Source organism: Diabrotica undecimpunctata, chromosome 7 (genome assembly GCF_040954645.1).
Source record: "Diabrotica undecimpunctata isolate CICGRU chromosome 7, icDiaUnde3, whole genome shotgun sequence".
Classification (NCBI taxonomy): Eukaryota; Metazoa; Arthropoda; class Insecta; order Coleoptera; family Chrysomelidae; genus Diabrotica; species Diabrotica undecimpunctata.
Window position 1 is genome coordinate 14,875,934 of NC_092809.1, and position 17,485 is coordinate 14,893,418.

The window sequence follows — 17,485 nt, forward strand, 5'->3', positions numbered from 1 at the left end:
TTAGAGATTTTTGTGAAACAATGTCTTTCTAAATTATGAATGGATTTTTTCAACATAGAGACATCCACAAATTTACATGATACAATCTACTAGGAATCTGCGCTCGATAATCGACTATGTAATCCAACGTCAAACTTCCCAGCTGAAAACAACTGACGTAAGGGTATACCGTGGATTAGAATGTGGATCCGACCATCGTTTACTTATGGCCAATGTGATGTTAAATTTCGCAAAAATAATAACACTTAGGTACAGAATATAGAAAAGAGACAAGAAGTAACATCCCCTAAATATAACCTAGAAAGAAAATTCAACGAAATTTCTTTAAAAATTACGACTGGCCACAAAATTACAAAATGTGGATCGAGAAAATATATCAGCGGAAGAATTATACCAGCAACTTAAAAAATGCATTTATGAGGCTGCAATTGAAGCTTTGTTCCTGTTGTGTTCTGTTCCCATGTTGTGAAAATAATGTTCCTTAACCATAAGAGAGCTATCCACTTATAGCTAACTTTTTTTTGATCATTGTTTTCTAGAACGCGGTCGACATATCGTTTCCTGATGGAGTTAATCCCTTCAAAAAATCGCCTTACCACACCCTGAATTATATCTTCTTTTACGCCCAAAATTTGCACAAAGGCTCTTCTGCATACACTAATCCATTCGCCACCTTGGTTTGGTAAAACAGGGGATAATATTTACTAGTCATACTGGACCAATGGCGTTAACACACTATTCAAATTGGGTGTCATTTTAATTAAGTAGTTTCTTGCGCACGTTTTCGTAAAATAAGTGCAACTTACAACAATAATCTGATTTAAACATTTTAATATCTTTTGTTTGAAAAGAAGATTTCAATAAATTACCTTTAAAGAGTAAAACAATTGATAGTACATGCAAATTAACCTCTAGAAAAGTTCGATTAGACATCTTTGCATAACCTCTTGTAGACAAATTAAAGAACGTTTTTGAATTTCTAATAAAAAGTGATTGATTTTTCATGTTACTTTCCAATATTCTCATAAAAGTATTGCTGAAATACCAAAAATATAAAATTAGAGTAATGTAGGGCGTGGATGTGCGATGAATCGAGAAAAATAGAGATTGATGACTTGCTCCTTATTTTGCATAAAGTCTTGATAAAAATTACTAAAACAGATTGGTTTATATCGACCATAATCATGTAAAAATATTCTGTTTTATAAAAAAATAAAGATAAAAATAATATAGATAGTCGATCAATTTTGTTCTAAAAAAATTGATGTAGGACGATTTTTTATAATCCATATAAAGGATATAATATAAGTAATGTAAAAAACAGTTAATTACTGACATCAAAAATATTTTTTAATTTTTACTTACATATATTATAGTATTTATGATTCTATAGAGATAGAAATAAAAAAATACCATGTTTGCATCTCTGAATTCGAGTTTTTTTTATGTCACTGATAGTTTTATCTTGGAAACTGTCCGTTAAAACCGGTCATGCTACAGCCATCTTGCCATAACCAAAGAAGATAAAAAGAAAGTATGGGAAGTATAAGAAATAACGGCAGCTGTCAGACAAATGAAGGATGGAAAGGCACCGGGACTTGATGAAATTTCTGGAGAACTACTGAAGCTATTAGATCCATAAAAAATAAAAATAATAACTGAAATATTTAATGAAATATACAAGGCAGGAAAAATAGCAGTAGAATGGCTCAAATCGGAGTTCGTACCATTGAACAAAAAAACCAGGAGTAAAAGTTTGTGAAGACTATAAGACCATAAGCCTAATGAGCCATCTGCTGAAGCTGGTTTTAAAAGTCATCCACAACAGAATTTACGGGAAATGAGAGGAACAAATTGCAATGCAACTATTATTATTTAGCGTGCAGGTATTGTTTCAGAAATGTAGAAATGTCAGCTGTGATGTTTTTGCATGCTTGATTGACTACAAGAAGACTTTCGATAGAGTCAGGTATGAACAAATGATGGAAGTGCTGAAGAGGACAGAGATTGACGGAAGAGACCTAAAATAATAGCTAACCTGTATTAGAATTAATAAGCGGTGCTCCGAATAGCTGAAGAATATATAGATTAGGTCAAGAGTAGTGAGTCAGGGGTGCATCATTTCACCACTGATATTTAATCTGTGGTCGGACCAAATTTTTGAAGCGGCTATAAAAGATATTGTTGAAGGCATCTCAATAAATAGAGTCAAGCTCAATAACCTGCGGTATGCAGATGATACAATAGTGTTTTCCAATACCCTTCAAAACTTAATGAATAAAATAATGGAAATGGAAACAAGTAGAACATATGGACTGGATATAAACACCAGCAGAACCAAGCTAATGATAATCAGCAAGAAAAACATAACCTACAAGTACTTGGAAACTGTAATCAATGAGTCGTGGGACAATACCCAAGAAATTAAATGTCGCATCAGAAAGGCAAAAAGTACATTCTTGACTATGAGCTCTGTGTTCAAGAGTCATGACCTCACCCTAGAAACAAAAATAAGGCTCCCTAAATGTTACGTGTACTCAGTGCTTCTTTACGGAGTAGAAACGTGGACATTGAAGGCGGAAACTCTATCAAAACTTCAGGCTTTTGATCTATGGTTATACAGAAGGATCCTGAAGATACCATGGACAGACAAAGTCACCAATGATAATGAAATACTACGGAGAATGAACACAACCGCGTATTTGGTCATCATGAAGAGCCGTAAGCTGCAGTACTTGGGACATATAATGAGAAATCAAGGCAGATAAGAGCTACTCCAATGCATTTTGCAAGGTAAATGTGAACCAAAACGCAGGATAGGAGGAAAAAAGGAGGAAACCTAGGAGAAAAAAGCCAGCTTCGGAAAAGAATATCCTGGCTTGCTAACCTGAGAGCATGGTACAGAAAGACCTCAATGTTAATTGAAATTAAGTTATGTTATATATAGGCATACCATAAATTTATTGCCTATGGGCAGATTGTTTAAAAAATGTAGTTAAAAAAATTAATTTTCTTGGCCGTAGTAATCAGATAATAATTTTTTTTTTTTTCATTTCCATTTTATTCGATATATACCTATACAAGATTTTTTATTTTGTTAATTTAATATTGATGTTTCAGGTGTATTTCCGAGCAACCAGAGCAGGTAAGCATCTCAAAGCAAACTTATAATTATATATAACCATTAATAATTACTATTATATATATATATATATATATATATATATATATATATAAATAATATACAATATACATACATATAACATACATTTAATATACAGGGTGCGGCAGATAAACGGCCAATTAGAAAAATCTCAAGAATTAAAGGTAATCGAATTATGGAATAAAGAGATTTTAAAGACTGAACTATTTAATAAAAATATTTCCATTTATTTACTACTTCCTGATATACTGGAAGTTGCTTATAAGTTCGTTTTTCTAAAAGGACAACCTATATATTTTTTATTGTATTTTAGAAATATTCCCGTTATTCTGGTTATTTTTCTTAACCCTTAACTACCATGGCCAAAAATAGTAACATTCGTACCATGGCAGGGTCAAGTTTGACCCCCCATTGTTTTTTGTATCAAAAAATATTCTTTTTTTAACTTGTTTTATTTTAAATTATTTTGTTTACAGCTACTTTTACATTTATATAAAAATAAACGAATTTGATTAATTAGATATAACTTTATTTAAAAAAAAACTTTTGTATTCAGTTAAATTAACATAGCTATGCACTTTCTCGAATTATAAGAAAAATAATAAAATGTGCAGTTTTTTTATATCCAATGGTGAAATTTAGGTATCATAGCTCCTACCTAAAATAAAAAAAATCGATTTAGATTTCGTATCTCAAAAATGACAAGCATGATTTTACCTTAATTTTCAACACAGCTTATGCATAACGTCTGTATGCGGGAATGATTTTTGCAAATAAAATCTCGACATTTATCGCACGATGAGCTTTCTTTCTTTTGGTTTTTGGAATATGGACATATTTTACACCTTCCCCTCTTTTTTCGTCGTTTTCGTGGATTTGCGGCAGGCATGGGTTCCTGAAGACCGGAAACTTTAAAAATGGCACTACGAATTTCTCTCGGTAAACAAGTTTGCTAAAATCTACGAGTTAAATGGGCCTTAATAAGTTCTTGACCTAAAGTGGTTAGAAACAATCTTCTTTCCATTATTGGATTTGGCTGAACTCCATTAAAAATTACATTAGCATTTAATCCTGCAATGTCCAAAATGCGAAACCATATTACTTGAGGCCATCTACGAATTCTTCTGCCAGTTTTATAGCATGCACATTTCTTATCCAATGAATCCACCCCACCTTTTGTCTCGTTGTAAAAATTTATAATCTCTGGCTTTCCATTAACCATTGTATTGGAATGATGCATAGTTGATACTAACAACACTGCACGATTTTTCTTCGGAACAAAAGATACAAGGCTCTCGCTTCCTGTAAAACCAAATAAGGCAGAAGGTGGCCTGTTTTTTTTGGGGTTGAAATTCAGCAGGAACGTCTCTTTTATTTCTTTTTAGTTCCAACATATGAAATTTTATGGCTTCTCAGTTCTTTTATGAGCTCAATGGACAAAAACCAATTATCTGCTGTTATGTTTCTATTTGTACCAGAAATTGGTGGAATAAGTGTCAAAACATCTAGAGTGGGGATGGATAACTTTTTTGGATTTGCTCTGCGTGTATCTTTTCCAGTATATATAAAACCATTTAGCAAATAATGTGTCTTAGAGTCTACTAAACACTGCATTTTCAGACCGTATTTGTCTGGCTTATTTTTGAGATACATCCTGAATTGGCACCTTCCTCTAAATGCAATAAGCATTTCATCTATTGTGAGATATTCACCACAGCTATAATTGGACTGGCAATTAATTATAAACATATTAAAAATATTGAATATAGCTGCCAGTTTATCTCCGTGCGTAATACGTTCTTGTCTAGTAGCTGGGTCGTCAAAACAACAGGCTTCCAAGCAAAAAATAAAATCGGTTTAGTGACATGGTTGCTCGAAATATATCACGGCCAGTACCATTCGTAGCAAATAAAGACCTTAAATCTTCATTATTGAATTTAAATACCCCAGCTAAATATAATAAGCCTAAGAAGGCCTTTAATTTAATTATGTCAAGATGATTGGTATATTGACACCATAAATTGTGTAAATTATATTTAGAAGCCATATTAGTTATTCGTTCATTGGTTTTCTCAAGAATTTCTTGCAATATCGTGTCTAATAATACATTCCCAAGCATCAACTGGTTTCTCTGGCATACTAGCTCGAGCTTTTCCAATAACACCAGGTAAATGACTAATTAAATTATTATGAGAAGTTTTAGACCACTTGTACCTATTTTTGCCATAAAACACATCCCTTGAGTCAGCTATATCACTTTCTTCACCCGAATATTCACTACCAGTTTCGGAATTATTAATTTGCCAATTTTTTTCGTCATCATCGTCCCATTCCTCTTCACTGTCTGTTTCGTGATCACTGTGTTCACTAGCCTAGTCTAAAAACTCACTGTCACTATCTAGTCCATTGTCCATAATTTTTTGTCCCTCCTCTTCAAGTTCTTTCTGTGTCAGAGGACGTTTATTGCGACTACACCCCGCCATTTCAAATAACTCGTTAATTGCACTAGAAACACTTAAACCATAAGCGGGTCAAAATTGACCCTATGCGTGCCTAACTCTGCAGTAGTAACAGATAAACTAACGGAATTTTCGTAGATCGATAAATCACCTACCGGTCGAAGATTAGCAGAAAACGCGCAATGTCTATGTTTCGGTAGCGAAACTTGGCATTAAAAATGCGGGGGGTCAATTTTGACCCCGCCATGGTACTTAAGGGTTAATACAAGTTAACATGCTTCTTTTCTAACTTAACTGCACCGTACTGATGACGACTCAATAGTCAGAAATACGTATTTATGGTTGCATTCCATCGATATACTTATTTTGTTTTTTGTTTTCCAGTTTGCGAGATATCCCATTACATTTCACCCTTATTCACTTGCATTAACCTTTTTTATTTATGTACATATATATATATATATATATATATATATATATATATATATATATATATATATATATATATATATATATATATATATATATATATATATATATCAGTATCGTTGAGTTGAGGTAAACAGTCGTATATCCATAATGCATACATTTGCCAGAAAGTACAAAACATAAAATAGTCAATAAACTACGAGTATAAAAAATTTTGTACTTCCATTATATTGAATTCAACAATATTGGTATATTATACTACATAAATGGAAGTCTATTACTGGATATTAGTATTGTTAAGAAATTATTTACCTGGTGTATGATATTACTTTTTACCTTATGTTTTTAAACAGGTAATATGCAAAATAAAAATCGTAAGTGATTACAAAAATAATATATTCCGTATTTAAAAAAATGCAAAAACCAAATCACAATGTTTGGAACAAAAAAATAACTCGTTAAGTAAAAAATATATATTATAAAACCTTAATATGTTTACTTTAGTTGATGACTAAGGTTTGGCATACAATATTTCGAAATTTTTGAAATCCGATACCTCCATTTCAATTACAGTTACACCTGTAGAGCGGATTATTTGCTTCTAGTCCCAGGGCGTAACGATTTTCATAGTTGCTTGTTTTTTTTTAACTTCCTATCAAATGAACCATGGACATGGTCTGCCTTCATTTGGGTATGCCCTCTCAACACAAACTTGTGGTTTGTTGTTTTCAAATTTGGACATATTTTTAGTTGCCGTAGTAGGTAACTGAACATTAGCATTATATTACGATCTTTTTTTTTATTGGCTTTGGCTTCAAACCTTTAGCCACGTAATTACATATAAACATTAGTATTCATTCATACAGGATTGTACACGGAGGACACTTTTCAAGCTCAGGGATTTATCAGAGCGGCTTTATTGTAACAAACAAGACATAAAACCACGGTTAGGTAGGTGGGCGACATATATGGTAAACATACAAAGAAAATGTTCACGCATACGATCAATTTTACACTCATACCTTTAATTTAATTTTTACAAGAAATATCATAATTATTTTAAAGATTTTTATATTGTCTTCACTTAATAGAAGATTTACGTTAAATGGTGTACTTAAACCCTCTTTTATTAATTCTTTTAGCAGCCACGTGCTTGTATTACGATGTAGTGGGCAGTTGAAAAATATGTGATTTAAATCAGCTATACTAGTTCCACACTCACATCGGTCTGTTGGGAGAACTCCTATTTTGTGTAGATGTTTCGGAAAACATCCATGATCTACTTTTAATCTAACAATTTTGCTCCACTTCAATAATACTGAAGCAATTTCATGTCCACCCCTTCCTACTTTCAATTCATCTCACAGCATGCAGTAAGCCTTGTTTGTGGTGGAATCATAAATTGTCAGGTTTAGTGTCCATAACTGTAAAGAATAAAAGTTTTTATTATTTGTTAGGTAAGGGGTTAGAAGACATTTTTGTAGGTCAACCATAATCACTTTGGTTTTATCAACTGATAATTTATTTGATATTTTGTCATTTTTCTTTTCACTATATCTCATGTCAGCGTCGTGAAAATAATCTTCATATTTCTGACAAACAGCAGTCGTTGTCTCATCTTGGCCACCTTGTTGGAGTTGTTGACTAAATGTATCGCAGTCATCGCATGTTTCAACTAAGGGAGTTTTGAATCCAAGGTTAAATTCGGAATTAAAATTTTTTTATATAGCCACAACTTTCTGCTTTGGGAACTTTGAAAAATATAATTTGTACATTTTATCCTTATTGAGTTCAGGTCTCAAATACTTTTTGCTAGTTTTGTTCTACTTTATGTGTATATTTCTTGGAAATTAGAAATACTACGCCCTCTAGGCTTTGTTCTTCTCGCTATTTGTAATATTGGACGTTACCGGACTCTAGTGTTATGCACTCTTCCCCTTTTCTTTTCACCTCTGCTAGTCCAATTATGTCCCATTTTAAGTCCTTGATGTCTTCTTCGAGTTCGTAGACTTTTTCATCTTTGCTTAAGGACCTTATATTTAAAGTTGCGATGTTCAATAATGTGGTTTTTAGCGATTTGTTGCTTCCCCCAGATTCCATGAAGGTGTCCTTTTTTCCAAAGGAGTGGGATTTGTCATTACTGTATGGTCTACCCACCTGGGGACCCATTCCTTTTGTTTTAGATATTGCCATATTTCTGTTAAAGGAGGTTTTTTAGCCTTAAAACATTACTTGGCTAGACAGGTTGGTAAGTGATTTTATACAATCCCTAAAATCAAGGGATTGTCACCTCCGCCATCCACACCGTACCGAAGGTATTCTTCTCCGCCGTGGCTGCCGTTGTGGACTTCATCCGTGACCCTGGATAAGGGACCCTAAGCAGGTACTATTTTCCCGGGTCAGGAAACACCTGGAATCTGCGGAGGACAGGGATTGATTCGTTTTCCCTGATAGGACTTTCCAAAGGAGTTCCTATCTGCTACCCGCAAATTTATATTAGATATTATGATTCCATAGACCAGCTTCACTCTGATATTAACTGTATGAGTTCTTTTTAATAAAATAAAATAATGTGATATAAATAACGCTAAGGAAAACCAATGAATATCACTTGAACTTATACATTTTCGTCGTTGATTATGAAAAGGCATTTGACTCCATAGAACTTTGGGCAATTGAGAGAGCTATAAACAACTGCAGGATAGATTCCCGATACAGAATGCTTTTACATAATATTTACAAGAAAGCTACAATGAAAATACAAGTAGATGAGAAAACCAAAGGTACACCAATCAACAGAGGAGGTCGCCAGGGACATGTTACCTTACTAAATCTATTCACACTTGAACTGGAAACGTGTTCAAAGACATAACCTGGGCAGATAAAGGGAATAAATGTTAATGGAAGAAAACTGAGTCATTTGAGATATGCTGATGACATTGTAATATTTGCTACAAGGTTCGAAGAACTACAGACTATAATGACGCAACTATTTCAAGCTTCGAAAAAAGTAGGTCTTAAGATGAACTTAGGAAAAACAAAAATAATGACAAATACAACTAATATTAGATAAATATTTTTGAACGACATAAATTTAGAAATAGTAAGCGAAAACATCTACCTGGGACAGATAATGAAAGTTAACAAAGAAAATCAAACTGCCGAAATTACCAGAAGACTAAGGTTAGCGTGGGCAGGATTTGGAAAATTAAGTTGGATCTTGAAAAGCACTACAATAGAACAATACACATATGTCCAAAAGTTTGGAATATTGGAATATTTCATCTTTTTATTAATTTTTATATATAAAATCTTCTGAATAGTTAAACATTATTTTGTTTTAATTCTCAACAATACTAAATAAATCTCAAAACCAGATAAACGATATGCAAAAAAAAATTATTTATTCTCTTGGAGTGAAAAACTTACAATGTACAACTTACATTTAAAAATAAATTAGTATGGAAAAAAATAATTTTTAAAAAAACTATTAATTAGTATTTCATCCATTGGTCTGTATGCATGCTTGTAGACGATTTGGCATGCTGCTGATTAACTGGTCGAGCTGGGCTTGCGCAATTCTCTTCCATTCTTCACGAGCAGGATCTTTTAGTTCTCAAAGTGTAATAGGGGCATTGTTTTGCTTCTTGATGCGTGTTTTGAGAATGTCTTAAACATGTTCAATAACGTTCATGTCGCGGGAATTCGAAGACCATTGTAATGTAGATATTCCTTCTTCTTTTAGAAAATTTTGTACTGCTGCTGTTCGATGAGGAGATGCGTTGTCATGCATAAACACAAATTCATCACCTACTGCCCCTCGGAATAGACGTACGACAGGATTTAAAACTTCCTCGATGTACACAGCACCAGTGACTCTTATCTCCAGTACCAGCAGTGGCTTCCGTGTACCACTCATAATATCACCACAAACCACAATACTGCCACCTTCAAATGGGACACGCGGTTGGGCTGTTTCTAGTCGGGCTTGTCGTCCTGGGGCCCTCCAAACCAGTGTTCTTCGCGAATCAGATACCAAGCCAATTTTTGACTCATCAGAGAATATCACGTTATTCCAGTTAGGACCATGATGCACCATTTCTCTAGCCCATTGCAACTTTACTATTTTGTGTTGGTAGGTTAGTTAAGAAACACGTAGCAGTCTTCTACGATAAAAATTTACCGCATGTAGTCTGCGTGTTATTGTTTGCCGTGAAATATTCAATCCTTGAAGCCTAGAAATTTCTCTGGATATGCCATTTGTAGATTCCAGACGATTTCTACGAGCTCTTAATGTTATTTTCCGGTCTTGTACTGCTGTTAAACATCGACTTCTACCACTTCTGGGACGATCCTTGACGTCACTTGTATCTTGGAATTTTTTTTTTTTTTTTGATACAACACTCTGAGTAACATCAACAATATTCGCGATATAGTTTTGACTAAAGCCCTATTGTAACAAAGCAATTACTCAAGATCTGTCAAAATGATATATCACGTTTCTAGGCATTTTTAAACAGCTCAATTGAAATTTAAACAAAGACTGAAATAATGTGTAAATACGCTAATCAGTTGACGGTGACCAAAATCATACAAAAACGATTCAAATTTTTTATCATTTTCATTTAAAAATGCTCCAGAATGAATATCAACAACAGTTTTAAAACCACCATAGGCGTAGATATATTATTTGCACGTATTCCAAACTTTTGGACATGTGTGTATTTGAAAACCAGAATTTACGATCAGTGTATCCTTCCTACACTCACATATGGTTCACAGACGTGGACACTCACCAAGTCTAATATGGATAAAATAGTAAAGGCACAAAGAGCGATAGGAAGATCAATGCTTTGGGTGAGACTTGACAAAAAACAAAAAAATGGATTAGAAGCAAAACCAAAGTAAAAGACGCAGGAGAACATCTTGTCAAATTAAAATGGAGCTTCGCAGGACACAATGCCCGACTGAAGGATAAAGATGGAACCACGAAATACAACAATGAAGACCATGGTTAAGAAAGAGAAGCAGAGAAAAACCACAAATGAGATGGGCTGATGACATTAAGAATATCGGAGGACACAACTGGAAGCAAGTGGCACAAAATGGAAAACACTGGATTGATTTGGGGGAGACCTATGTCCAAAGTTGGATTACTTAAGGCTGAAGAAGAAGAAGAAGATAAATGAATGAAAATACTTATTACCAGGCTGCGATTTTTTGTGGAACGCTGTGATTTTCTTATTAACCAATTTTATAAGATCAGTACTCGAATTTGTTTCTTAATGTAATTTATATCTACATTTTGCATATTTACATAGGTCCATAGCTTTTTATACAGAAATCAATTTATTTATATGGTTATAAACGTGATATTAGCGATATAAAAATGTATAAACGATCTATTAACTTGCTTTGCCACAGAAGTCGATTAGAGAAATTTAAATAACTTTTACTTTAGATATTAATCTGGTACGGATTTTATTCCATAAAATTATTTATTGCGGAAATTATTGTGTATTACGTTCTGTTGCGGTTCATTGGAATTGTGCAGTAAAACCTCATCGACAAAATGATGAGAATTTATTTTAATCTGAATCGGGTAATTCAGTCTTTACGTAACCTTCTAAGATTGTTCCGTTTAATTCATTATGCAGATTAAAATTTTATTGAAAGCTATAACTTTTTTTCATTAAGGGAATACTCTTTGGTTGATTATGGTGGTTTGAAATTAGTAAAATGAAACGAAATTAAATCATTGAAAATTAGATTCAGGAAGCTTAATTACTAGACTTCGGCAAATATGCATATTGCATATTTTGCATATTGTGCATATTTTATGCAAATATTTCATATTTTGGCATATTTGTATAAAAGTTTGCATAAAGTGCATAAAAGTTCAGATTTTTATACTGTATTTGAAAATTTTTAAACATACCAAATTATTTCAATTCTTGTATAAAATTTTGTAGTCATTTTAATCAAGAAATGATCTAAGTACGTAATCTCTACAGGTACAAAACATTTACAATTTTAAAGAAGATCAATTTAAGTAGCCCTCAACATTCTTAGAAAGTCTCGGTCACTGAGGCATTCAGTTATTGGATAATCGCTAAGGGTTCGCTCATTTGCATTTTATGATCTAATCCCCAAATCTATCTACAATTTATTGTATCTTAACAGCAGGTAAACGGCTAATAGTTTTGTTCCTAATTTAGGGATTTTCCAAAATCTCCCAGTTTATTGAATTAGGTACCTAAACATTTCTAATTTGATGCTCAGATTTGTAAATCATTTTTGTTTTGATATTCAAAGCGTAAACACTCGTTGTGCGTAACAAAAAGGAAGATTGTGATTTTATAATGCCTAAAACAACCAGTGCTTCAACTTGGATTAAACCTTATAAAGAGCTGTCTATGGATATGGGAAAAATCTACTGTTCAGTCTGTGGCAAAATTGTAAGTATCTAATATTTTCTATTAAATATCTAATATTTCATACATACAGGGTGTTTCCAAATGACACTTACAACGTTTGACTGTAGATACTTCTCGAAAAATTGAACAAAACGATATAGTTAATGAGGGGTCAAACTTATTTACTTTTCGAGATACAGGGTGTTAAAATTAAAAAAAATTAAATTCTTTTAGTTAATAACAACAATAACTTTAAAACCAATAAACGTATTTACTTGAAATTTAGTACTCGTAGGTTGTTTTTAAATGAAAAATAGCTTCCTTTAGTGAGAAAAAATTGTCCATGGTACAATACAATGGTGTGTATTTAGAAAAATTTTTCACCTTTACTTTTTTTTATGAAGTCAGCTATTCTAAAACACAATTATTTTTATTGTAATTGAATTAACAAAAAAAATCTTTTGTTGAATTTTAAAATAAGTTATATGATGTACTAATGGTTAGTAACAAAAACTAATTTGTGGATTAATACTTCATTTAAAACACTTAGCGAGTGTTTTTTTTCCAAACCAGTTTTTTGATTAACCAAAAACACCTTGTATATTTTTATATTTTAAAGGTTGGGTTAAAATAAAGGTTTTTATTTTTATTTATAGATAGCATGTGAGAAGAAATTTCAGATAGACCAACATGTGAGAACTGCTTCACACATTGCAAAAAAAGGAAAAATAGGAGGAAAACATCAAACTTCAATGGCTAAATGTTTCCAATCTACTTCAAAAAAATTAGATGAGCAAGAAACTTTTAATGAAGACTTGTGTCGCGCATTAGTCCCTGCAAACATACCGCTTTCAAAATTAGCAAATGTAAATTTTAGTTCGTTTCTAAAAAAATATTGCAAACTTAATGTTCCAAGTGATCGGTCTCTAAGAAGAAATAATGTGAACGGGCTATACTCGTCGGTGTTAATTAATATTAAGGAAGAAATTGCAGATAATTATTTTTACATATCTGTAGACGAAACCACTGATTCCTCAGGAAAGTATATTGCTCATTTATTGATTGGTGTTCTTAAAGAAGATACCTTACCAAAATCTCATCTTATTTCATGCCAGCAACTTGAGAAAACAAATGCTTTAACAATTTCGCGTTTTATACAAGAAACATTAGCAACTTTTTTTCTTCCGACAACTATTCCTTCTAATAAATTACTGCTTATTTTATCGGATGCTGCTCCTTATATGGTGAAAGCAGGACAAAATTTAAAAATATTTTTCCCAGATTTAATACATGTTACTTGTGTAGCGCATGGATTAAACAGAGTTGCAGAGGAAATACGAAAAAAGTTTCCTCTTGTAAATACCATGATATCCAGTGTCAAAAAAGTATTTCTTAAATCTCCTATAAGAATTCAACTTTATAAAGAAATGCTACCTAACATTCCTCTTCCACCACAACCTATTTTAACGCGATGGGGAACATGGTTAGAAGCAGCTAATTTTTATGCAGATCATTTTGTTAAAATAAAGAACATAATTGATACGTTAACAGATGAAAGTTCCCAATCTCTTTTGGATTCTAAACAAACTTTTCAGAGTAACTTGCTTCAACAAGAACTTTCATTTATAAAATCAAATTTTAGTTTTGTTCAAAAAACAATTACTCAGTTAGAATCACCAAAACTGTCATTGTTCGAAAGTACAGCATTAATAAAAGAATTTGCGTCATGTTGTCGGAACGTTAGAGGTAATATTGGAAAAGATATTTTAAAAAAATTTGAAGCTACTATGGAAAAAAATAAAGGTTACCATATTCTTTCTGAAGTAGTCAGTGTTCTAGCTGGAAATATTTCGGAAACAATTAATTAAGAACCAAATGTTTTGGTTAGTTTGAAAAATGCTCCCGTTACATCAGTTGATGTTGAACGAAGTTTTTCCATATATAAATATATGTACTCAGACAGAAGCCACAAGTTTTTGTTAGAAAATTTTGAACACCACTTGGTCATTTATTGTTACCATAATTCTAAATAAGTTTATTCATACTTAAAAATGATGTAGTTACTTAAAATAAATGTAAATCTTAATAAATAGTAGGAAATATTTAGTTATGTACACTTTTTTTTTAAATAAAATTGTTACTATTTTACGATTTTTTTATTTATTTGTATGCATATTTTGTAAAATATTTGCATATTTTCGGGTAAACACGTGCATATTTATGCACATATTTTCTACATTTTTATTTGCATATTTGCCGAAGTCTATTAATTACATTTCAGAATTTTGTTACTAATATAAAATAATAGTATAATTTCTTCTTGTTCTTCAAGTGCCATCACGGCTACGGAGGTTGGCAATCATCATAGCTATTTTAATTTTTGAGGCGGTAGCTCTAAATGGTTGTTTTAAGCTGCATCGAAATCATTCTCTGAGGTTCTTAAGCCATGAAATTCGTATTCTTCCGAATCTTCTTCTGCCATCTATCTTTCCTTGCATTATAGGTCGCAGGATGCCATACTTCTCGCCCCGCATCACATGTCCGAGATACTGTAGCTTTCATTATTTAATTGTAAGTTCAACTTCCTTCTCTTTACCTATTTTTCTCAGTACTTCATTGTTCGTAGCTCCATCTACCCAGGAAACCCTCATAATTCTTCTATAGGTCCACATTTCAAAGGCGTTAAGTCGTCTCATTGTGTCTAGATTTAACGTCCATGATTCCACTCCATAGTATATTACACTGTATATGTAACATTTTGTTAGGCGTACTTTAAGTGCTAATGTTAAATCTTTGCTACATAGGATCTTTTTCATTTTCATAAAATTAGAACGTGCCATTTCGATTTTGACTTTGATTTCTACAGTGTAGTCATTATTTTCTATTATAAGTGTTCCTAGATAAGTGTACTTTTTACTCTTTCGATCTGCTGGCCCTCTACTATCAAGATTTCGTTGGTATTATGGTTGTTTTAACAAATTTTCATAAACTTCGTCTATTTTGCAGTTCTTCTTTAGTAGAAGTAGGTTTCATAGCCTCCCTAATTTTTCTTCTTATTTGGTTTTGAAGCTGTTTATATGGTTCGGTTTTTTCTCCTTTCATTTATCAACTCTAGAATTTCCTCTGTCATCCACTATTTTTTTTTCACATCCACATTTGGTTGTTGTAAGTACTTTCTTACTTAGCTTCAACATAGAGGTTTTGAAGAATTGCCACTGCTGCTCTACGTTGCAATTATTTCTTGGGTTTCTATCTAGATTTGAGGAGGTTTTGTATTTTCTTCCTACCCATCGGTAAACCGGGTCGGGCATTCCCCTATCCGCCACCTGGGGACGCGCTGCCTAGGAGTTACAGGTTCTCCCGAGAGTATAATTTAATAATGCGTAAATGTATTTTAGATACATGTTGGGACAGGAAATGGAAGAAGTAAACGTAAAGATTTCTTCTAACTCTTTCATTTAAATGGTAGATCGTTATTATAAAATGTTCTAAATAAGACACTTAATATTATTTAATAATTGAAAGGCCTTTATACTTTAACCGGTATTTGTCGAGATAAAACTTCAGGTTAAAGTAAAATAAGTGCATATTCACCACTTTGCTTATGACGTACTCTTCACTTTGCGTTTAAGGTACACGATTCGATAACATAAAAAGGACAGAGAAGACGTAGCATCGCAACATTCATTCTTTTATACCAAGAGAAAGGTTTTGGCTCTTGAAGTAAACCCCCATCTAGTTAAGTGTCGATCTAGCTTTTCCGATGCGCGATTTATCTCCTGGTTGATGGTCCATTCTTCCGAATTTTATATTTATTAATGATCCGGTCACTGTGATCTTCATCAGTTATTGCCAACGTATCAGGAATTTCACTTTTATAACTTAACTGTTAATATTCCTGCACAAACTGCTGTGGTATGACATGTTTCCGACATAGGTCCATAAGGTTGTTGAACTTGCAAATGGCCTGCTTTATAGCTTCCTTAGCTTCTCAATGACAATTTTTAATTATATTCCTGCAAAAAAATATTAAATAAAGTAAACATCGCTGATTTTTTATCATTCATAAGTGGTCGCATTAGAGCTAAATATAACTTTTATTTTAAAGTTAGTTATCTTGATAAATGGTGAGATACTAATATAATCGGTTCACAATTTGTCGATAGCTCACTACAAGTTTAACCCTAATTAGAGAACTGAAATACAGAGAGGATAGGTAATACGATATAATAGTAAAAAACCAACCTGAAACTGACGGTTTAAGATGTTTTGTATCTGAAGGAATTGTATTATTGTATTGTATTGTATTGTATTGTATTGTATTCCTTCAGATACCTTGTATCTGAAGGAATACAATACAGCAGTCAACCTTATAATCCGATTACGAAGGTATTTTGGTTACAGATGACCGACCAGTGTCGTAGAGTATATGTTTGAAATATTTATTTGAACTAAATAAATATATGTTTTAAATTGTACTTATGTAAATTGTATTTTTGTTTTAATAAAACTTCTTTATTTTATTCAAAAATAAAAAGTTTCTTGCCATTTGTAAAAGATACATTTATTTAATTAAGGGGAAAGGCGGCAAATGTCGCCTGGCAAAATTTTCAATGTGTTTTAAATGTATCCATTATTTTCGAATCCGGAGAAAACTAATAAATATTTTTGAAAAATTTAAACGCAGAATTAAAGATTACATTTTTACTGATGGCAGAAAGTTCCTGAAAACTTCTACAATGTTTATTTTAATATGTTATGTAACAGGGGTGAAAATAAAAGAGAAAACATAGTATAATTTTTAAGGATTTGAAAAAAAATGGATACCCTTAAAACACATTGAACATTTTGACAGACTACATTTTGCGCCTTTCCCCTTCAATACCTTACGATTACAACTTCTATTACTTAACTTATATAATTACGATTAGAAAACTATTCAAATTCAAAATAAATAGGATCAACTTCGGAATCCGAGTCGTCTTGAGGGTTAATAATTAGCGGTTGTGTCTCTACGG

The 17,485-nt window shown here is 32.4% G+C and overlaps 1 protein-coding gene across 1 annotated transcript in view; it reads left to right on the plus strand.

Annotated features, from left to right (window-relative positions):
* The window catches only part of LOC140446197 (synaptotagmin-15-like), a 712,326-nt gene that overhangs the window by 36,899 nt on the left and 657,942 nt on the right, over window positions 1–17,485 (plus strand). Inside the window, exon 2 of the mRNA XM_072538735.1 lies at window positions 3,121–3,145. Coding sequence (XP_072394836.1) covers window positions 3,121–3,145 — 25 coding nt within the window. The remainder of the gene's footprint in view (window positions 1–3,120; window positions 3,146–17,485) is intronic.